The sequence below is a fragment of the Scyliorhinus canicula genome, chromosome 2 (genome assembly GCF_902713615.1).
Source record: "Scyliorhinus canicula chromosome 2, sScyCan1.1, whole genome shotgun sequence".
Taxonomy (NCBI): domain Eukaryota; kingdom Metazoa; phylum Chordata; class Chondrichthyes; order Carcharhiniformes; family Scyliorhinidae; genus Scyliorhinus; species Scyliorhinus canicula.
In genome coordinates this window covers 30879332-30901723 of record NC_052147.1, presented here as the reverse complement: position 1 = coordinate 30901723, position 22392 = coordinate 30879332, and the positions used below count along the sequence as shown (strand labels likewise).

Genomic DNA, 22392 nt, shown 5'->3' with positions numbered 1-22392 from the left:
CTTCAACACTCCTGTGACATTCTGCAGGTTTCCATTGAAGGAAAATTAACTGGACTAGCCATATAAATGCTGTGGCTCCAAGAGCAGGTCAGAGATTGGGAATTCTACAGTGAGTAACTCATCTCCTGATTCCCAGAATTTCCAACAGTGAAGTAGGACACTATCCACCACAAACAGTCCACTCGCTCACACCTCAACTACCACCTGAAAGATTGACTGCCTCCACCACCAACGGACACTGGCAGCAGAGTCCATCATCTGTATTAAAGCAATGCTCCAGACACCTCTTACAGCACCTTCCAAACCTACAATCATTACCACCTAGCAGGGGGGCAGAAGATACACTGGAACCCCAATACCTGCAAGTACCCCCCCCCCACTTACAGACTAGGGAAATATCACCATTCCTTCAATGTCAAAATCCTGAAACTCCCTCCCTCACTGCACTGTGCAAGTACTTATACCACATGGGACACTGTGATTCAAGGTGGCAGCTCATCATCCACCATCTTCTCATGGGAAATTAACATAGAAATTAAGGATGGGCAATACATGTTGTCTTGCAAGCGATGCTTACATCCAACAAATGAATAAACAAAAGGCAACTTTTGAAGGGCCACTGTCATAATGGTTTCCCCTCACTGGATGATAAGCCTATCCTAATCAACTTGAGGTTAAAAAAACAAAAGAGAACATGGTCTGGCAGCATCTGCGGAGAGAGAGAAACAGAGTTAATGTTGATATAATCTTCTTCAGAGCACTGAGTCACACAGACTTGAAACATCAACTCTGTCTCTGTCGCCACAGACGCTGCCAGGCCTGATTTTTTCCAGCATTTTCTGTATTTATTTTAGATTTCCAGTTTCCGCAGTGTTGTTCTTTTATTAAAAAAAATTACAATTTGCATTTATCAAGTGATGGAAAATTCAAACAAACAATCTGAGGTGAACTGGTTTAGTCACAGCTTGACAAGGAAATTAGAAATCACAAAATATAAAAGGCCAGTTGCTAGACAATCCATAATACAAGATGAAAACTGAAAATTCGGGAAGTACTCAGCAGATCAGGCAGTATTTGCGGAGTGAAAAAAAAATTAACATTCGGGTCTGTGACCAGTTCAAACTATAAACTGGTCAGTTTTAATAATTCTTCCCCCCCCCCCCCAAACTTTCTTGGAATCTTGTACTGTAGGATGAAATGATAATGTTTTCAAAGTTCTTCAACGAATACTGGTGGCAAAAGCAGACTTTTTTTAAAATATAAATTTAGAGTACCCAATTCATTTTTTTCAATTAAGGGGCAATTTAACGTGGCCAATCCACCTACACGGCACATCTTTGGGTTGTGGGGGTGAAACCTATGTAAACACGGGGAGAACGTGCAAATTCAAGACGGGCAGTGACCCAGGGCTGGTATCGAACCTCAGTGTCGTGAGGCAGCAATGCTAACCACTGCGCTGCCGTGCTGCCCAAAAGCAGACAATATTGACATTGCATCAAAAGTGGCTGTTAAGATCACCTGAATTAATATTCACACACACAAAACCTGTCTCGGAGATAACATTAATAAATTTGCTCTCGTGGAAACCATTCAGGGATAACAGTGGAGTAGAGAGGATGTCACTGGACACATAACACACTGGTTCAAATCCCACCATGGCAGCTGGTTAAATTTAAATTCAATTAATTAATAAATCTGGAATTGAATACTACTCTCAGCAATGATGACCATCGAGTGCTGTAAAAGCCCATCTGAGTCCAGCCTACATGTCACTCTAGGCCCTTAGAATATGGTTGACACTTAACTGTACTCTGAAATTGCCTGACAAGCTATTCTGGGGCATTTAGGGAGGGGCAACCAGTGCTGGCTTTGCCAGCAGTGCCCACATGCCATGAAGGAATTTTTTAAAATTCAAATTTCAGGTGTAATGAACTTAGATTTTAGGAGTTATGAATCCATTAACATTGTATTTTTTGGTATAAATTTCAGATAATTGAAACATATTAACCAGCTATTTTACATATGAACTTGCAGTATTCACCTGTAAATGAGGCCAGGATGCTTCGAGTGTTGGTTCATCTTCTTCTGGATCAAACTCTGAAGACTCCGAAGGTGGGAGAGTCCTAAATATATTGAAAGAAACCTATAACAAAATAGAGTACTAAATTAAATGTTGAATTCTCGTCTTTTAACCCCATCCGATATACTTCAATTAGAGTTATGTACTGACAAAAAACATTGTGCAGCTACTTCAAAAGCATTTTTATGCTTCCCTGTCAAAGTTCCATATATTAAGTACTGGGGAAATGAATTTGTGTTCTAAATCACAACTAATAGATGAACACAGAAAATCATGGAAGTAATTCAACATAATCTAACTGTCAAGAATAAAGTACACATGGGAAACTCAATGAACACCAAATATAAACCAAAATGTAGATATGTTTTCTGAAGGTAGACTTTGTTTTTTTGATTAAATATCTCTATTGTACTGAGGTTTCTTTTTTTTTTTTAAATAATTTTTATTGAAATTTTTCGATACAAACATTTACCCCTACTACATTTTAAATTATAACACAACAAATCCCCCCTGGAAAATCCTCCCCACGCCCTCCCCCGCGCGCGCACCCCCCCCCCCCCCCCCCCCCCCCGCGCTACCAGTCTAGCAACCAAACCGTTTTTTCCCTTTCTACCGATGGCCTCGGGCAGTCATTGCCCGCGACCCCCCGCTGACGTGCTCCCTTCGTTGCTATCCCCCCCCCCCCCCTCCCTTCCCCCCCCCCCCCCCCCCTTTCTCCCCGGGTTGCTGCTGTTTCGGCCTCCAGTTCCTATCTCTGATCCAGGAAGTCAAGGAAGGGCTGCCACCGCCGGAAGAACCCCTGTACCGACCCTCTCAGGGCGAATTTGATTCTTTCCAATTGGATGAAGCTTGCCATGTCGTTTAACCAGGTGTTAACACTTGGTGGCCTTGTGTCCCTCCACTGAATCAAGATCCTTCTCCTGGTTTGACCCTGGTTCCCACCACTCTCGATACCGTCCCCGCCACCCCCTCCCAGAACTCTTCCAGTGCCGGGCACATCCAGAACATATGTACATGGTTCGCAGGGCTTCCCGAACACCTAACACACCTGTCCTCACCCCCGAAGAACCGACTCATCCTAGTCCCCGTCATATGGGCTCTGTGCAGCACCTTAAATTGGATGAGGCCCAACCTTGCGCACGACGACGACGAATTGACCCTCTCTAAGGCATCCGCCCATGTCCCATCTTCTATCTGCTCTCCCAGCTCCGCTTCCCACTTGTCTTTCAGCTCCTCTATCGATACCTCCTCCACCTCCTGCATTATTTTGTAGATGTCCGAGACCTTCCCTTCTCCGACCCAGACCCCTGACAGCACCCTATCACTCACCCCTCTATCGGGAAGCAAGGGAAATCCTTCCACCTGTCGTCTGGCAAATGCCTTCACCTGCAGGTATCTAAACGTGTTCCCCGGGGGGAGCTCAAATTTCTCCTCCAGCTCTCCCAGGCTCGCAAACCTCCCCTCTATGAACATGTCCCTCAGTTGCCTGATGCCCGCCCTGTGCCAGCTCTGGAATCCCCCGCCAGTGTTCCCCGGGACAAATCTGTGGTTCCCTCTCAGTGGCGCCGCCATCAGACCCCCCCACTTCCCCCCTGTGTCGCCTCCACTGCCCCCAGATTTTAAGGGTGGCCGCCACTACCGGACTCGTGGTATACCTTGTGGGGGGGAGCGGCCATGGTGCCGTTACTAGCGCCCCCAGGCTTGTATTGCCGCAGGACGCCCTCTCCATACGTTTCCAAGCTGCCCCCTCCCCCTCCATCACCCACTTGCGCACCATCGATGCGTTCGCCGCCCAGTAGTATCCGGAAAGATTGGGTAGCGCTAATCCTCCACTGTCCCTACTCCGTTCCAAGAAAATCCTTCTCACTCTAGGGGTGCCATGTGCCCACACATAGCCCATAATGCTGCTAGTTACCTTCTTGAAGAAGGCCCTGGGGAGAAAGATGGGCAAGCACTGGAACAGAAACAAGAACCTCGGGAGGACCGTCATTTTGACTGACTGCACCCTCCCTGCTAGTGACAGCGGTACCATGTCCCACCTCTTGAACTCCTCCTCCATCTGCTCCACCAGCCTTGAAAAGTTCAGCTTGTGGAGGGTCCCCCAGTTCCTTGCCACCTGCACCCCCAAGTACCTGAAGCTCTTTACTGCTCTCTTAAAGGGGAGCCGCCCAATTCCCTCCCCCTGATCTCCCGGGTGTATCACAAAGACCTCACTTTTACCCACATTTAATTTATATCCCGAAAAGTCCCCAAACTCCGCTAGTATTTCCATTACCTCCGGCATTCCCCCTTCCGGGTCTGCCACATACAACAACAAATCATCCGCATAGAGTGATACCCGATGTTCCTCCCCTCCCCTTGTCAGTCCTCTCCACCCCCCTGAACCCCTCAGTGCCATCGCCAACGGTTCGATCGCTAATGCAAATAGTAAGGGGGATAGGGGGCATCCCTGCCTGGTACCTCGATGGAGCCCAAAATACTCTGACCTCCTCCCGTTTGTAACCACCCTCGCCATCGGGGCCGAATACAGCAGCTTCACCCACTTGATAAATCCCTCCCCAAACCCAAACCGTTCCAGCGTCTCCCACAGGTATTCCCACTCCACCCTATCGAATGCCTTCTCCGCATCCAGTGCTACCACTATCTCAGCCTCCCCCTCCACTGCTGGCATCATAATCACATTCAACAGTCTCCGGACATTTGTGTTAAGTTGTCGTCCCTTTACGAACCCCGTCTGGTCCTCATGGATTACCCCGGCACACAATCCTCTATTCTGGTTGCCAGGACCTTTGCCAACAGTTTGGCATCTACATTCAAGAGGGAGATAGGCCTGCAGGACCCGCACTGTACAGGGTCTTTGTCCCGCTTCAGGATCAAGGAGATCAGGGCCTGTGACATTGTCGGGGGCAGAACCCCCCCCTCTCGCGCCTCATTGAAGGCTCGCACCAGCACTGGACCCACCAAGTCCACATACTTCTTATAAAATTCCACCGGGAACCCATCCGGCCCCGGCGCCTTCCCCGCCTGCATCTGGCCTATCCCTTTAACTAGCTCCTGCAGCTCTATCGGCGCCCCCAGCCCCTCCACCCGTTCCTCCTGGACCTTTGGGAACCTCAATCTATCGAGGAAGTTCTCCATTCCCCCCCTCCTCCTGGGCGGCTCAGACCGGTACAATTCCCTGTAGAAATCCCTGAAGACCCCGTTCACCTCTTGCCCCTTCTGCACTACGTTCCCTCCCTTCTCTCTCACTCCCCCAATCTCTCTGGCTGCATCTCGCTTGCGCAGCTGGTGTGCCAGCATCCTGCTCGCCTTTTCCCCGTACTCATAGACCGCGCCCTGTGCCCTTCTCCATTGCGTCTCCGCCTTCCTAGTGGTCAGTAGGTCAAACTGGGCCTGTAAACTGCGCCGCTCCCTCAACAGCCCCTCCTCTGGTGTCTCCGCATATCTCCTGTCCACTTCTATAAGTTCCCCCACCAGTCTCTCCCTCTCCTGCCTCTCCTTCCTTTCTCTGTGCGCCCTTATGGAGATCAGCTCTCCTCTGATCACTGCTTTCAGGGCCTCCCAGACTACCCCCACCTTCACCTCGCCCGTGTCGTTCGTGCCCAGATATCTCTCAATGCCCTTCCGGACCCTTCCGCACACCTCATCGTCCGCCAGCAGCCCCACATCCAGGCGCCACAACGGGCGCTGGTCCCGTGCTTCCCCCAGTTCTACCTCTACCCAGTGTGGTGCATGGTCCGAAATCGCAATGGCCGAGTACTCAGTGTCCTGCACTCTCGAAATCAGCCCCCTGCTCAGTACAAAAAAGTCTATTCTGGAGTACACCCTGTGGACGTGGGAGAAAAAAGAATACTCCCTCGCCCTTGGCCTGCCAAATCTCCAAGGGTCTACCCCCCCCCCATCTGCTCCATGAACCCCCTTAGCACCTCTGCCGCTGCCGGTCTCCTATTCGTCCTGGAACTCGATCTGTCCAGCCCAGGGTCGAGCACTGTATTGAAGTCCCCCCCCATGATCAGGCCCCCTGCCTCCAGACCCGGAATGAGGCCCAACAGGCGCCTCATAAAACCCGCGTCATCCCAATTCGGGGCATACACATTCACCAGCACCACATTCTCTCCCTGCAGCCTACCCTTCACCATCACGTACCTACCCTCCTTATCTGCTACCACCTGCGCCGCCACGAACGACACCCTCTTTCCCACCAAAATCGCCACCCCCCGGTTCTTTGCGTCCAAGCCTGAGTGGAACACCTGTCCCACCCACCCCCTTCTCAGGCGTACCTGGTCTACTACTCTCAAGTGAGTCTCCTGCAACATTGCCACATCCGCCTGCAGTCCCTTTAGGTGTGAAAAAACCCTTGATCTCTTGACCGGCCCATTCAGCCCCCTCACGTTCCAAGTAATCAACCGGGTCGCGGAGCGACCCGTCCCTTTCCCCTGTCTGTTAGCCATGTCCTGTCCCCTGTTCGCCCCGGGTCGACCCTCCCCTTCTGACCCGTTCCCCATGGCGATGGCCCCTCCCCCTCTCTCCTCCCGTTCTTCCCTTCCCGTCCTCGGCCTTTCCAGCAGCAACCCGGTATCCCCCCCCAACCCCCCCCCCCCCCCCAACCCCCCTCCCCCCCCCAACCCCCCTCCCCCCCCCCCAACCCCCCTCCCCCCTGGCTAGGACCCCTCCTAGCCACGGTGTATCCACCATCGTACTCCCGAGAGTCAGCTGGTTTTCGCTGACCCGGCTGCCCCTGCCACACTCCGACTCCTCCCGATGTGGGGGGGGAGGGGCCTCCCCCCCCCCCCCCCCCTTGCCATCCCTCTCTGACCCCGCTTCAGCGCGGGAAAAGCCGCCATTGCTGGCCACACCCCACTCTTCTCTCCTCCCCCTTCCTCCGTCCCGCGCGCGGGAAACAGGGGAAAGCCCGCGCTTTCGCACGACCACACCCTACCCCGCCATCTTCAATTCCACCCCCGTCCCCATCCAAGCCCATAAAAAAGCCCCCTTAAAACGAGAGGAAGAAAAAAGAGAAGAAAACACGCATAACCAACTTGCACCCCCCCCGTCCCGCCTCCCCAACTTAACAATATAACAATATAAATAACAAATCTCAAATAAATACATAAATACATAACTATGCCTGCATAACTAAATAACTACCCAATAATAACGTATTTAACCATCACCCTCCATCGAACAGAACAGTAACCATAACCCTTAAAGAACAGATCAAAAAACAGTAAAAAAAAGCCCCCCCTACAACAACAATAATTAAGGGAAGTTGGCAACGGGAAGAGACACACAAAAAGGAACAAAGAAACCCCCCATAACACAAGTTTCAAAGAAACCAAACGATCCATCAACTTTAACCAAGTTCCGACCTGGCCTAAGAAAGACATGGGCCACTTGATCAGTCAAGGGTACTCGGGCGGCCTCGACCGCCGGCGTTCCCAAGTTCTAGTTCAGGTCCAGCTTTTCCTCCCGAACATAAGTCCATGCCTCCTCTGGGGTCTCAAAGTAATGGTGCTGGTCCTTGTAGGTGACCCACAAACGCGCTGGCTGCAGCATTCCGAACTTGATCCTCTTTGCGTGCAGCACCGCCTTCGTCCGGTTAAACCGGGCCCGCCGCTTTGCCACCTCCGCACTCCAGTCCTGATATATCCGCACCGTCGAATTCTCCCATTTGCTGCTTTTCTCCCTCTTGGCCCACCTCAGCACTTTCTCCCGATCACAGAAACGCTGGAATCGCACCAGCACCGCCCTCGGGGGCTCGTTCGCCCTAGGCCGCCTAGCCATGACCCGATATGCTTCTTCCAGCTCCAGGGGCGATGGACCGGCCCCCCTCTCCCATCAGGGAGCTCAGCATCTCCGCTACATATTTCGGGAGATCAGGCCCCTCCAGGCCTTCTGCTAGGCCCAGGATCCTCAAGTTCTTCCGCCTCATTCGAGTGTCCAGCTCCTCAAAGCGGCTCTGCCATTTCAGGTGGAGTGCCTCGTGCACCTCCACCTTTCCCACGAGGACCGTGGCTTCCTCCTCCCTCACCGCCATCTCCTGCTGCAGCTCTCTTATCGACGCCTCTTGGGTCGCCTGGGCCCCCATCAGCCTTGTGGTCGTCGCGTTCATGGACTCTAAGAGTTCCACTTTCAGCTCCGTAAAACACCGGAGGAGAGCGGCCTGCTGCTCCTCCGCCCATTTTCTCCAATCTTCTAGCGCGCCACCGGCCGCCATTTTGGTCCTCTTCCCCCACTTTTTTCGGGGAGCTGCTGCTGCTTTTTTTGTCGCCCCACTCCGAGTACCGACCATAAAGTTGGTCTCACTCTCCTCAGGGAGCCTTCCCCCACCGGGATTCGTCTTTACAGTACCGTCGGGGCCCTCCAATCGGCCCTTAAACACCTTTGTCGCAGGAGCTGCCAAATGTGCGACTTAGCTGGTCGTAGCCGCAACCGGAAGTCCTGTACTGAGGTTTCTGAACAGGTAAAAATAACCAGGTAGACATACACGAGTACAAGCAAATACATTGCTTTCCCCTGCCCTGAAGCAAGGTTTTCACGCTCAACATTATATATTTTGAGAAACCGAAACATATGAAAAGGAGGAAACCGTGAAATAGAAATAGACTGAAGACAATTTTGTATGAAAGGAAAAAGTAAAGAGGAGAAATAGATGTCTAGATGAAGGGGAGATTGGTTTGGATACCACCTACTGGATGCACTATACCAACGTGCCAAGACTTCAACAGAATTTCTCAAACAACTTGGCCTCAATCACTTGGAAGAACAAAGACAGGAGATGCATGGAAAAAACAGTTTCAAGTGACACCTTCTTGACTTGGACATGCACTCCTTTATTACCACAGGGCTCAATCCCACATCATCGTTAAAGCACCGTCGTCGTCAGATGAATTGCAGTGGTTCTATAATGAAGATCATCATCATCTTCTCAAATGCCACTTGGAATGGGCAATATATTGTCTTACTAGCTATTCCCAAATACTAGATACGAATAATTTTAAAATATTGCAACTGAGCACCTATATGCACCTGTGCAAGTGGAATTGATTTTGGAGTGACATTGTGCAGTCCATTTGGCTTGGGGGTCAAATGGGAAAAAACTACGGCAGAAGTAAAAACAAAAATAACAGGATGGGAAAATGCACAATGAGTAGGTCACGCGGCCCTTCGGGCCTGCGCCGCCATTGGAAAATCAACTCCACACTCCTACCTACCCCGATAACTTTCACCCCCCCCCTTTGCTCATCAAGAGTAATCCTACCTCTGCCTTAACAATTCTCAGTTCCACCGCCTTTTGAGAAAGAGTTCCAAAGACTCATGACACTCTGAGAAACAACTTCTCATCTGCCTTAAATGGGCGACCCCTTATTTCTAAAGTGACCCCTAGTGCTGGGTTCTCCTTTCCACATCCAGCCCATCAAGACCCCTCAGGGTCTTGTATGTTTCAATCAATTTGTCGTAGTCTTCTAAACTCCAGCAGATACAAGACTAGCCCGTCCAACCTCTCCTCTTAAGACAACCCGCCCATTCCAGGTATTAGTCTAGTAAACCTTCTCTGAACTGCTTCTAATGCATGTACATTCTTCCTTACATAAGGAGACCAATTCTGTACACCATACTCCAGATGTACTTTTGCATTCAATTTTCCCTGCAATAAACAATACTCTATTAGGTTTCCTATTTACCTGTTGCACCTGCATACTAATCTGAGAATCATATGCTAAGGCTCAGAAATCTGCAATCTCTCATCATTTAGATAATATGCTTCTTTTTTTTGTTCCTGCCAAAATGGACAACCTCATTTCCCCACATCATACTCCATTCGTCGGATCTTATATGATCAAATGTTAGAAGAGTTGCAGCAATAATAACAACAAATAATCTTTATTGCCACAGGTAGGCTTACATTAACACTGCAATGAAGTTACTGTGAAAAGCCCCTAGTCGCCCAATTCAGAATGTCCAAATGACCTAACAGCACATCTTTCGGGACTTGCGGGAGGAAACCGAAGCACCAGGAGGAAACCCATGCAGACACAGGGAGAACGTGCAGATTCCACAGTCAGTGACCCAAGCGACGATCAAACCTGTGACCCTGGAGCTGTGAAGTGACAGTGCTGCCCACTGTGCTACAAACAAAGGACGTTGAAATACCAGAAAAAGAATCCAGGAAGAAAGGTGCGAGCGATAGTCTGCCAGCGAGCTGGGTGGGGAATTCAGTGGCAGGAGCAAGCTCGCTAGGTGGGGCTGCATCCGTAACAATGGATAAGCTGGCCGAAGTGATGGTGGGGTATTCGAGCGGCTGTTTTCCAAGGACTTCGAAAGACATAAAATGAGGTGATGGCCTCACTCAAGGAGAGGGTGGATCAAACTCTTGCACAGGTATAGGAGGCTTTGGCAAAGACATCGACAGAAGTGCAGGAGCAAGAGACGTGTTGAAGGGGGTGGAGAAGGCATTATCGCAGCAGTGTCCAGTTCACTTCGATGCGTGAGGAACTGCGGAGGGTGGTGCAGTGTAACAAAGGGCTGAGAGCCAAGGTGGAGGTCCTGGAGAACAGCTCAAAGGCAGAATTGGAGGATCATGGGACTGCCTGCGGGGCTGGAAGGACGGAGTCCAACAGGAGTATTTTGCAGCGATGTTTGACAAGTTGTTGGATGAGGAGGACCCCTCCCTCTACAAGCTGGACAGGGCTCACCGGTTGCTCCGGCTGAAACCAAAGGCGAATGAACCACTAAGAGCTGTGATACCAGGTGAAAGAAAAGGTGTTGAAATGGGCGAAGTGGAATAGAGAGGGGAGATGGGAAGGCAGTGGTATTCGTATGTACCAGGATCTCATGTCATTTGTTGACACCGCTTGGGGAGGGGGGTGTGTGCTGTGGATGTTTTACGCATCCACGGGACAGGGCGTATTCGTTCTTATCGCCAGTAGACAATGTGTATTTGAGGATTTACTTTTTTTATTATGGGGAAGACGATGTTGGCCTGGGTGAGGAAAGGAGAATATTTGGCGATTGTGTTCTCGGATCATGCTCCACATTGTGTGAATGTGGTCCTGGAGAAGAGACCTTCGTGGAAATTGACTGTGAGGCCGTTGTGTACCCAAATTTTTGTGCAAAGATGGGAAAGGTGATTTAGTATTGTGGGATTTAATAGGAACAAGGAGGTTTTGCCGTCAGTGGTGTGGGAAGTGATGAAGGCGGTAGTAAGGGAGGAGATCATCTCGTTTCAGGCTCAGGTGGACATGGAGGCAAGAGAAGAGCAACAGCGGCTGGCAGAGGAAATTTTGGAGGTAGATGGAAAGTATGCGGAGGAGCCTACTCTGGATCTTCGGGTAAGGGGAAAGGAATTACAATCAAGATTTGACCTTCTGTCCACATGAACATTGGTTCAGCAGTTGAGGCGGGCAAAGGAGGCTGTGTACGAGTATGGGGAAAAGGCCAGCTGCTAGCTGGCGGGCCAGCTCTGCCAGCATAAAAACAAATTACTGCGGATGCTGGAATCTGCAACCAAAAGAGAAAATGCTGGAAAATCTCAGCTGGTCTGGCACCATCTGGAAGGAGAAAAAAGAGCTAATGCTTCGAGTCCAGATGACCCTTTGTCAAAGGTGGAGGAGGCATTGTCACAGCACAGTGACAAGTTCACCTCGATGGAGGAGGAGTTGACCCGTTGTCAACTCTGCCAGCAGGTGGCTGCAAGAGATTGTTCAGATTTGGGATGGGGCAGAGAAGTTGGTGGTGGCACCGGAGCAGGTGAACAAGGCATTCGAGGAGTTTGATAAAAATGTGTACACGTTGGAGCCTCCAGAGGATGAGTCAGACATGAGGGATTTATGGGGCGGTTGGAGTGTCATAAAGTAGGAGGGGGCAGGTTGGAAGAGCCAGTGGGGATGGAAGAGGTTCGGGCGGCGATAGGAATGAGGCAGATGGGTAAGGCACCAGGGCCGGATGGTTTCCCAGCGGAGTTTTATAAAAAGGTTTTTGGATAGGCTGGCTCCGCTTTTGGAGATATCTGAGGATGCAGTGACCAAGGGGACACTGCCAAAGTCAATGGGACAGGCATCCATTTAATTGCTGATAAAAAGGATAAGGACCCAGTGGAGTGTGGGTCATATAGGCCAATATCTCAGCTGAACGTGGATGCCAAGATTTTGGCTAAGATGCTGCCAGTTAGATTGGAGGGGTGCCTCCCTCAGCATTAGATGGGGTTCATAAAGGGAAGGCAACTGGCAAACATGTGGCATCTCAATGTGGTGTTTTCAATGGCAGACGGTAAGGAGCCGGAGGTGGGGTTGGCGGTCGATGTGGAGAAGGCATTCGATCATGTAGAGCGGAGCTACTTATTTATTGAAATTTTTCCAATTAAAGGGGAATTTAGTGTAGCCAATCCACCTATCTTGGATATCTTTGGGTTGTGGGGGTGAGACCCACACTAACACGGGGAGAATGTGCAAACTCCACAGTGACTGGGGGCCAGGATCGACCCAGAGTCCTCAGAGCCGTGTGGCAGCAGTGCTAACCACTACTCCACTGAACGGAGCTATTTATTTGCTGTGTTGGAGAGATTTGGGATTGGGCCCATGTTTGTGGCGTGGGTTAAATTACTCTATACGAAACTGAAGGGGAGGGTGTGCACGAATGAGGCGAACTCTGGGTACATTCTGTTACATGGGGGAACGAGGCAGGGGAGAAGGTGGGGATGGCGCAGGAGGTGGTGTGAGGTGGTGTGAGGTGGTGTGAGGTGGTGTGAGGTGGTGTGAGGTGGTGTGAGGTGGTGTGAGGTGGTGTGAGGTGGTGTGAGGTGGTGTGAGGTGGTGTGAGGTGGTGTGAGGTGGTGTGAGGTGGTGTGAGGTGGTGTGAGGTGGTGTGAGGTGGTGTGAGGTGGTGTGAGGTGGTGCAGAGGGCAAATGCCTCAACCTCATGCGCGAGGCTCAGGTTGATACAGCTAATGATAGTACATAGAGCACATCTGACAAAGTCGAGGTCGAGCCTGTTTGTTTGAGGGTGTGGAGGATACTTGAGTGATGAGGGAGGGGCCTGACCAATCACACGCATTTGTTCTGGTCTTGCCCGAAGTTGGGACAAATTTGGGGGTCTATCTTCAGCACCATGTCAGCAGTCTTGCACGTGGATTGTGTGTGTGTGTGTGTGTGTGTGTGTGTGTGTGTGTGGGTGTGTGTGTGTGGTTGTTGGTATGTTGTGTGCTTAAAATGCGGAGTGAGAGAGAGGCAAAACTCAACTCAACATCAAATAAGATGCTGAGATTCTACGTTTGTTCCAGCGCAAAACAGGAAACAAATTATCAAAGGTCACACACAGAAAAGGTTTCTACTGACTAAATAGTCGATAAACAGAGGGAACAAGTTTAAACTAATCGGCAAAAAAACAATGGCAACTTAAAGAACATTTTGAAAAAGCAATGGGTGGCTACAATTTGAAATGCCCTGCCTATTAGAGGGGAGGGTGCAGATTCCACACCTTCCTTAAAATGAATTGGATAAATATTTGAGAGAAAACTTTGCTTGGATATGGGGAAAGAGTAGGGAACTGTGACTGGCTGGATTACTTTCAAAAAGCCAGCATAGTACAGCACAGAAAAAGGTTGAGCCTATTCTATGGAAAGATGCTGAGAGGCAACAGCAACAAATGACAAAACCACATCTGCATCATATGCATGCAAGTTTGTGCCTCTTGGGCTTAAGGGAGCCATTTCAGTGGAAACAGTCAAGTGGAAGAGAGCAAGGATTTAACTGTGGGCATCAAATATTGGAGTAAAGATGGAGTAGATTTGACAGCTGCAGCGAACGGTGGGCCAGATTGTTAGGAAGAAGTTTGAAATATTGTAAGAAATCAGAGAGAACATCTTGCATCCAGAATGTTTATGTAGAAAAGCATGCCCCACTGTAGATCAGGGTGACTTAATGATAAAAATGGCACTGAGAAAAATGATATTAGAAGGGATAACCAAAGGTGTGCGGTCAAGAGGTGTGGAGGTTGACACGTGTCAGAGATTTTTAAAAAATATATATTTCTTTATTCTCCTCCTTTTTCACATTTTCTCCCCAATTTACACCCACCAACAATAAACAATAATCAGTAACAAATATGCCAATCCCCATATCAATAACAACGATCCTATCCTCCCACCAAACCCAAAATATTCACCCACATGTTCACATAAACAACTGACAAAGAGGAATCAGGAATCTCCCATAGCCCCCATTAACACCCATCGCCCCCCCATCACCCACTCCAGTTCTTGAAAGTGCAGAATGAATAATGCCCATGAATTGTAGAACCCCTCTGTCCTTCCCCTCAGTTCAAACTTAACCTTCTCAAGGGTCAAGAATTCCAACAAGTCCCCCCGCTACGCCAGGGCACAGGGTGGAGAGGCTGCCCTCCATCCCATCAGGATCCGCCTTCGGGCGATCAACGAGGCAAAGGCTACAACATCTGCCTCCGCATCCGTTTCCAACCCTGGCTGGACCACCACCTTCAGCTGTATCAGCCCCAACCTCACGCACGAGGTGGAGGTATTCACTCTCCGGAGCACCTCACACCAGAACCCCTCGTCCATATCCTCTCCCAACTCTTCCTCCCACTTTGCTTTGATTCCTTCCAGCGGTGCCCTCTCCGCCTCCAAAATAGTTCCTTAGACCGCTGACACAACCCCCTTCTTCAGTCCCTCTGTCGTCAGCACTTCCTCCAGCAATGTGGAGGCCTGCTCCTCCAGAGAGTCTTGTATCTCCTTTCTAGCAAAATCTCAAACCTGCATATGACTAAACACTTCCCCCTGCTCCAGCCCATACTTCACTTCCAGCTCCTTCAATCCTGCAAACCGACCCATAAGAAACAAATCCTTTAGTGTCTTAATCCCCTTTTCCTCCCATTTCCGAAAATTTCCATCCCACCTCCCTGGCTCAAATCTGTGGTTCCCCCCGAATCGGCATTTCCCTTGATCCTGCCCCCAACCCGAAGTGTTGGCGGAACTGCCTCCAAATTTTCAATGAAGCTATTATTACCAGACTCCCCGAGTACTTTCCCGGTGCTATTGGGAGCGGGGCCATTGCTAGTGCTTTCAGTCCCGACCCCCTGCACAAACTCTCCTCCATTCTGACCCACTGGGAATCAACCCCTCTTACCCAGCTCCACACCTTCTCCACATTCGGTTCGGAAGACCCAAACCCCCTGCCTGCCTTCCCCTCTGTAGCAGCACCTTTCTAACTCTGCCCACCGTCCCTCCCCATATGAACTACATAATCCTTTCCTCAATCTCTCTTAAAAAAGCCTTTGGCAGGAAAATCGGCAGGCATTGAAAAATAAACAGAAATCGTGGCAACATGTGGATGAGGGTAAAGCGGTTGATGTGGTGTATATGGATTTCAGTAAGGCGTTTGATAAGGTTCCCCACAGTAGGCAATTGCAGAAAATACAGAAGTATGGGATTAAAGGTGATTTAGCGGTTTGGATCAGAAATTGGCTAGCTGAAAGAAGGTGGTTGATGGCAAATGTTCATCCTGGAGTTCCGTTACTAGTGGTGTACCCCAAGGATCTGTTTTGGGGCCACTGCTGTTTGTCATTTTTATAAATGACCTGGAAGAGGGTGTAGAAGGATGGGTTAGTAAATTTGCAGATGACACGAAGGTCGGTGGAGTTGTGGATAGTGCTGAAGGATGTTATAGGTTACAGAGGGACATAGATAAGCTGCAGAGCTGGGCTGAGAGTTGGCAGATGGAGTTTAATGGGGAAAAGTGTGAGGTGGTTCACTTTGGAAGGAGTAACAGGAATGCAGAGTACTGGGCTAATGGCAAGATTCTTGGTAAGTGTAGATGAACAGAGAGATCTTGGCATCCAGGTACATAAATCGCTGAAAGTTGCCCCCCAGGTTAATAGGGCTGTTAAGAGGGCATATGGTGTGCTAGCCTTTATCAGTAGGGGGATTGAGTTTCGGAGCCACAAGGTCATGCTGCAGCTGTACAAAACTCTGGTGCGGCCGCACCTGGAGTACTGCGTGCAGTTCTGGTCACCACATTATAGGAAGGATGTGGAAGCTTTGGAAAGGGTTCAGAGGAGGTTGTTGCCTGGTATGGAGGGAAGGTCTTACGAGGAAAGGCTCAGGGACTTGAGGTTGTTTTCGTTAGAGAGGAGAAGGCTGAGAGGTGACTTAATAGAGACATATAAGATAGTCAGAGGGTTAGATAGGGTGGACAGTGAGAGTCTTTTTCCTCGGATGGGGATGACCAACACGAGGGGACACAGCTTTAAATTGAGGGGTGGTAGATATAGGACAGATGTCAGAGGCAGTTTCTTTACTCAGAGAGTAGTAGGGGTGTGGAACGCCCTGCCTGCAACAGTAGTAGACTCGCCAACTTTAAGGGCATTTAAGTGGTCACTGGATAGACATATGGATGAAAATGGAATAGTGTAGGTCAGATAGGCTTCAGATGGTTTCACGGGTCGGCGCAACATCGAGGGCCGAAGGGCCCGTACTGCGCTGTAATGTTCTATGTTCATTTTAAGTGCCTGAACCCGACCCGCCAGTGACAGAGGGAGACCACCCCACTTTGCCAGATCCGCTTTCACTCTCCCCGCCAAACTAGAAATGTTGTACCTCCGGAGCGCCCCCCCCCCCCCCCCAACACCCGGGCAACCTGCACCCCCAAGTACCTAAAGTGAGTCCCTGCCCTACGGAATAGCAGCTCCTCCCCATCCCTGGCCGAGATACCGCAAAATACTCACTCGTCTAAATTTAGCTTGTGCCCCAAGAAAGACCCAAACACTCGCAGCAGCTCCAATATTCCCCCTATCGACACACTCTGTTCCAACACATAAAACAGCAAGTCATAGGCATATAAGGACACCCTATGCTCGATCACCCCCAGCACTATTCCTTTCCATACCCCCGGACTTCTTAATGAGATGGCCAACAGCTCAATCGCGAGCGCAAACAGCAGGGGGGACATAGAACATCCCTGCCTAATCCCACGGTGGAGAGAAAAGTATCTCAAGCTGATGTTGTTTGTGCGGACACTCTCCCTCGGCTCCTTATATGGTAGCTTTACCCAATTCACAAATCTTGGTCCAATTCCAAACTGCTCCAGAACTGCCATCAAGTACCCCAATTCTACCCGGTCAAACGCCTTCTTAGCGTCCAATGCCACAACCACCTGTGTTTCCTTCCCCTCTGCCGGTGCCATAATGACATTCAATACCCTTCTAATGTTTGAAAAGAGCTGTCTTCCTCTCACGAACTCCGTCTGATCTTCTCCTATCACCTTCGGGAGGCACTCCTCCAGCCTACCCGCCAGTACCTTCGCCACTATTTTTGCGTCCACATTCAGAAGTGATATGGGCCTATACAATTCACACTCCGTCAATCCTTATCTTTTTTTAGCAACAGGGAGATCGATGCCTGCCCCAAGGCTTGTGGCAACACCCCCTTCTCTGGCGCCTCATCAAACATCCCCACCATCAGGGGTGCCAGTTTATCCTTGCATTTTTAAGAATATTCCACCAGAAACCCATCCGGCCCTGCCACCTTCCCTGACTGCATCCTCCCAATCGCATCCTTTATCTCCTGCTCCCCTATCGCTCCTTCTAATGTAGCCCTGTCCCCCTCCACTAACCTCGGGTACTCCAACCCATCTAGAAGTTCCTGCATCTCACGATCCCCCCCCCCCCCCCCCCCCCCCCCCCCCGGTTGGCTCTGACCTCTACAACCTCTCAAATTCCTCAAAAACCTTTTTAATCAGATCCAGCGCCACCAACTTCCCTGCCGTATCCCTCACCTGTACAATTTCCCTTGTCGCTGCTTCCCTCTGGAGCTGACCTGCTAACATCTCCATGTTCATAAACTGCACCCCTTGCTCGCCTCAGTTGGCGCACCGCCTTCCTGGTAGATATTCGGTCAAAGCTCGCCTGTAGCTCCTTCCTCTTTTCCAGCTTTGATGAGCCCCATCCTCTGCATAACTCCTATCTACCTCCAACATCTCATCTATTACCCTCTGCCGCTCCAACCTCTCCCACTCCAACCTCTCCTCCTTGTCCACCCTGGCCTTAAACGAGATCACCTCCCCCCTCACCACCGCCTTTAGAGCCCCGCAGACGACTGCATTATACACCTCACCCGTAAAGCTGAAACCTACATATTCATTAATTACCTTTTCAATTTTGTCACAGAACACTTAGTCCCCCAAAAGTCACACATCTAATTACCACCCTGGTCTCTGCGCTACCCCCTTCTCCAGCACCATATCCACCCAATGCGGAGCATGATCTGACATTACAATTGCCGAGTATTCCGACCCCTTAACCCCAGCCAACAAAGCCTTCCCCCATCACAAAAAAATCAATCCGCGAATATACCTTGTGGACTGCTAGTACTCCCGGTCCATCGGGTGCAGTAAACCTCCGAGGGTCCACCCCTCCCATTACCACCATTAGCCCAGCTAACGCCCCCCCCACTATCAGTTTGTGTCCCCCCAAGTCAGGGATGGCCCCAAACAACTTCTTTGCGAATCCCACATTGTCCCAATTGGGGCCATATACACTTAGCTGCGCCACTAGCCTCCCCTCCAATGCCCCTGTCACAATCACATATCTACCCCCTGATCTGCCACCACCATCTCCATCTGGAAGCGTACTCTTTTGCTGACCATTACCGCTACCCCTCGAGCCCTTCCGTCAAGTCCAGAGTGAAACACTTGACTCACCCAGCCCTTTTAAAATCTCACCTGGTCCTTCACCCTCAAGTGAGTCTCCTGCAGCATTGCTATGTCGGCTTTCAAACTTTTAAGATGCGCAAGTATCCTTGATCTCTTGACCGGACCTCCTAACCCCCTCACGTTCCACGTGACTATCCTAACTGGGGGTGTCTCACCCCCCCCCCCCCCCCCCACACCCTTCTTATTCACCATCATCATAGCACTGGGTCCTGCCCCATGAGCCTGAGCCACCCCTACCATTATTAACATCTAACCCCTGCCCCCTCCCAAAAATCCCCCCTATATTCCGTCTCGAAAAAAACACCCCCCCCCCCCCCCCGCGAAGTACTCTGTTGGCCTTGGACCCTCTATCCCTTTGGGCAAGCCCACAATTCTTAGATTGTGCCGTCTCGAGCGGTTCACCAAATCCGCAAGCTTAGCTCGGAGTTCTCTGTTGGCCTCCACCACCCTCCGCAGCTCGCCCCCATCGAAGTGAGCTGATCGCTGTGCTATGACGCAGCCTTCTCCACGTCACGATCCCCGCTCCTCCTCCACGTGCAGCCGCCCCCGCTGAACCCACCGGGACCAGTCTCTCCCCTCCTGCCTTTTCAACCCCCCAGCTCCGTGAAACGGAACTTTGATGCTATCACAGGGCGAGGGAGGGAGGGCCGATCCTGGAGAGGTTTAATTATTTTATTTACCCCCCCCCCAAAACACTTTGCGGAGAACCCCCGAAAAAGGCCGCAATATCGCGGACCGGCGGGAGCTTCTTCCAAATGCGGCCGCTCCGCTCGCAGACACCATCGGCAGTCACACGTGTCAGAGATTAAATTTCAGAGTGGGGCCTATAGAGTGTTGTCATGGCTGTCAATGATTAGCAAAGGGAAGACAAGACATCTGGTGACGGGGGAGTGCTGAGACGTCACACAGCAGGTGGCTCTCCTCCCACAAACGTGAAAATAGGCTCTTTTTACCCAAAATAGCCCACTAATACTAAGGATAAAAACATCCCCACCTCAACCAACAGCAACATGAAGGGAAAATGCCAAACAAAAACCACTCCAGAAGCCGGGTGGAAACTAGGAGTGGAAAAAGCCAGGAGAAACAAATGGCTGAGCCGACTGACGCAGGTGCGAAACTCAGGCCTCGCTAGAACGGGAACGACCGAAGTGCCGCACAAGGAGCACCGCCCCACACCCAGGGGATGGATGAACAGGCGGGACGGGCGGGGGGGCCCAGGGGCGGGACGGGCGGGGGGGGCCCAGGGGCGGGACGGGCGGGGGGGGCCCAGGGGCGGGACGGGCGGGGGGGGGCCCAGGGGCGGGACGGGCGGGGGGGGCCCAGGGGCGGGACGGGCGGGGGGGGGGCCCAGGGGCGGGACGGGCGGGGGGGGCCCAGGGGCGGGACGGGCGGGGGGGGCCCAGGGGCGGGACGGGCGGGGGGGGCCCAGGGGCGGGACGGGCGGGGGGGCCCAGGGGCGGGACGGGCGGGACGGGCCCAGGGGCGGGACGGGCGGGGGGGGGCCCAGGGGCGGGGGGGGCCCAGGGGCGGGACTGGCGGGGGGGGCCCAGGGGCGGGACGGGCGGGGGGGGCCCAGGGGCGGGACGGGCGGGGGGGGGGGCCCAGGGGCGGGACAGGCGGGGGGGGGGCCCAGGGGCGGGACAGGCGGGGGGGGGGGGCCCAGGGGCGGGCCCAGGGGCGGGACGGGCGGGGGGGGGGGGGCCCAGGGGCGGGACGGGCGGGGGGGGCCCAGGGGCGGGACGGGCGGGGGGGGGGGGCCCAGGGGCGGGCCCAGGGGCGGGACGGGCGGGGGGGGGGGGCCCAGGGGCGGGACGGGCGGGGGGGCCCAGGGGCGGGACGGGCGGGGGGGCCCGGGGGCGGGAGGCCCAGGGGCGGGACGGGCCAGGGGGCCCAGGAGCGGGACAGGCGGGGGGCCCAGGGGCGGGACGGGCGGGGGGCCCAGGGGCGGGACGGGCGGGGGGCCCAGGGGCGGGACGAGCGGCACCCAGTGACGGGGGGGAAGAGGGGCGCCCCGGGGAAGGGTGAGAGGTGCGGGTTGGGTTTTGACAGCCTTTTTTCAGGCAATGTCCAAGGTGATGTGGTTGCGTGTGGAGTCCTTGCCCAAGAGTGGCAGTCTTCAGGGTATCTTCGCAGCCAGTTCTCTTCATGGGGAGGAGGACTGTTGCCCTTGCCTCCCTAATCGCCCGCCAGAGAATCCTGCTTGGCTGGCAATCAACAACGCCACCCAAAGCTGCAGACTGGTTGTTCAACCTATCGGAATTTGACCAGATGGAAAAAATTTAATTTGCTATCCGGAGGTTGGAAGAGCGCTTCCACAAAACATAGGGGCCATTCACTCAGTTGTTTGTTTGTAGCCAACTGCCGAAGAAAGGGCGAGGGTAGCCACAGTATAACAATTGGGGGGTGGGGAGTAAAGAGGCATGGAGCCCAACCGTGCCCAGCAAACAAAATACACAGCATCGTGCCAACCCAAAAGGAACAGGATCCAAGGGCTGATGGGGGAAGAAGGCATGCCAGACGGCAAGGGGGAAAAGAGCGAAACAGGGGAACAAGCCAAAACTAAATGCATACTAGAGAACGGTTGTAACCATTGTAAATATTGAAAGAACCAATGTAAATAACAGATGACGATTGACGTATATAGATTGTTTTCAATGTATGCCCACGCTTACCTTTGTTCTGTATATTACAAAAAAAATCCTCAATAAAAACATTTTTTTAAAAAGCAACGGGAGGACAAGATGCCAAAAAGGTTAGACTCTGAGAAGAGAGCTTGTAAGGCAAACACTTACCATTTTAACTACTTCAGGGTAGTTCGGTTCTGTCAAAATTCCTCGACCTACTGCGACAAAGTCCACCAGTTCATTAAGGGTAGAGCGCTTGTACTCCTTCATTTTAAGATCTCCTAATGAATCCATGAAGTCAAATACAACACAACACTGTTGTAATTTCCTCTGGAAGAGCGCTGCCTTTTCAGACGCAGAAACTTCTGGAAGAGGGGCAAGAAACATAGTAAACTTCAGAATGAGTTGAATTGGAACAATTTTCCTAGTTGAGAGCAAGAGTAGCTTCATTTTGAAATATAATTTGAATTTCAAAATATAATTTGTACTAATACAAGCAAACAAATTAACATTGCGTTCAATAAATAAACAGAAAAACAACTCAGCAAACCTGCGCATCTTCGGGTTGTGGGGGTGAAAACCCCGCAGAGACGGGGAGTGTGCGCAAACTCCAAACAGACAGTGACCCAGGGCCGGGATCAAATCCGGTTTCTCGATGCCATAGGCAGCAGTGCTAGCCACTGCACCAACCTGCTGCCAACTCAGCAAAAACAATCCTAGGCTAAATTTCTTGCTCTTCAGAAATGTATACGTTAGTTCAGCGAAATACTGTGAATCTTATCTCTACACAAGAGCATACTATACCAAAGTAGACCAACAGCCAGCTTGCTTTCAAAAGTACTTTGCTACTATAGAACCCCAAATTTTTTTCAATTAAGGGGCAATTTAGTCGGGCCAATTGGACTATCCGGCATCTTTTTGGGTTGTGGGGGTGAGAACAATGCGGTCACGGGGAGTGCGCGCAAAC

General features: G+C 51.6%; 1 protein-coding gene across 1 annotated transcript in view; it reads right to left on the bottom strand.

Annotated features, from left to right (window-relative positions):
- The window catches only part of ppp2r5eb (protein phosphatase 2, regulatory subunit B', epsilon), a 117224-nt gene that overhangs the window by 37632 nt on the left and 57200 nt on the right, over window positions 1-22392 (bottom strand). Inside the window, exons 2-3 of the mRNA XM_038775331.1 lie at window positions 21594-21790; window positions 2042-2143 (exon numbers count right to left, since the gene is read on the bottom strand). Coding sequence (XP_038631259.1) covers window positions 2042-2143; window positions 21594-21790 — 299 coding nt within the window. The remainder of the gene's footprint in view (window positions 1-2041; window positions 2144-21593; window positions 21791-22392) is intronic.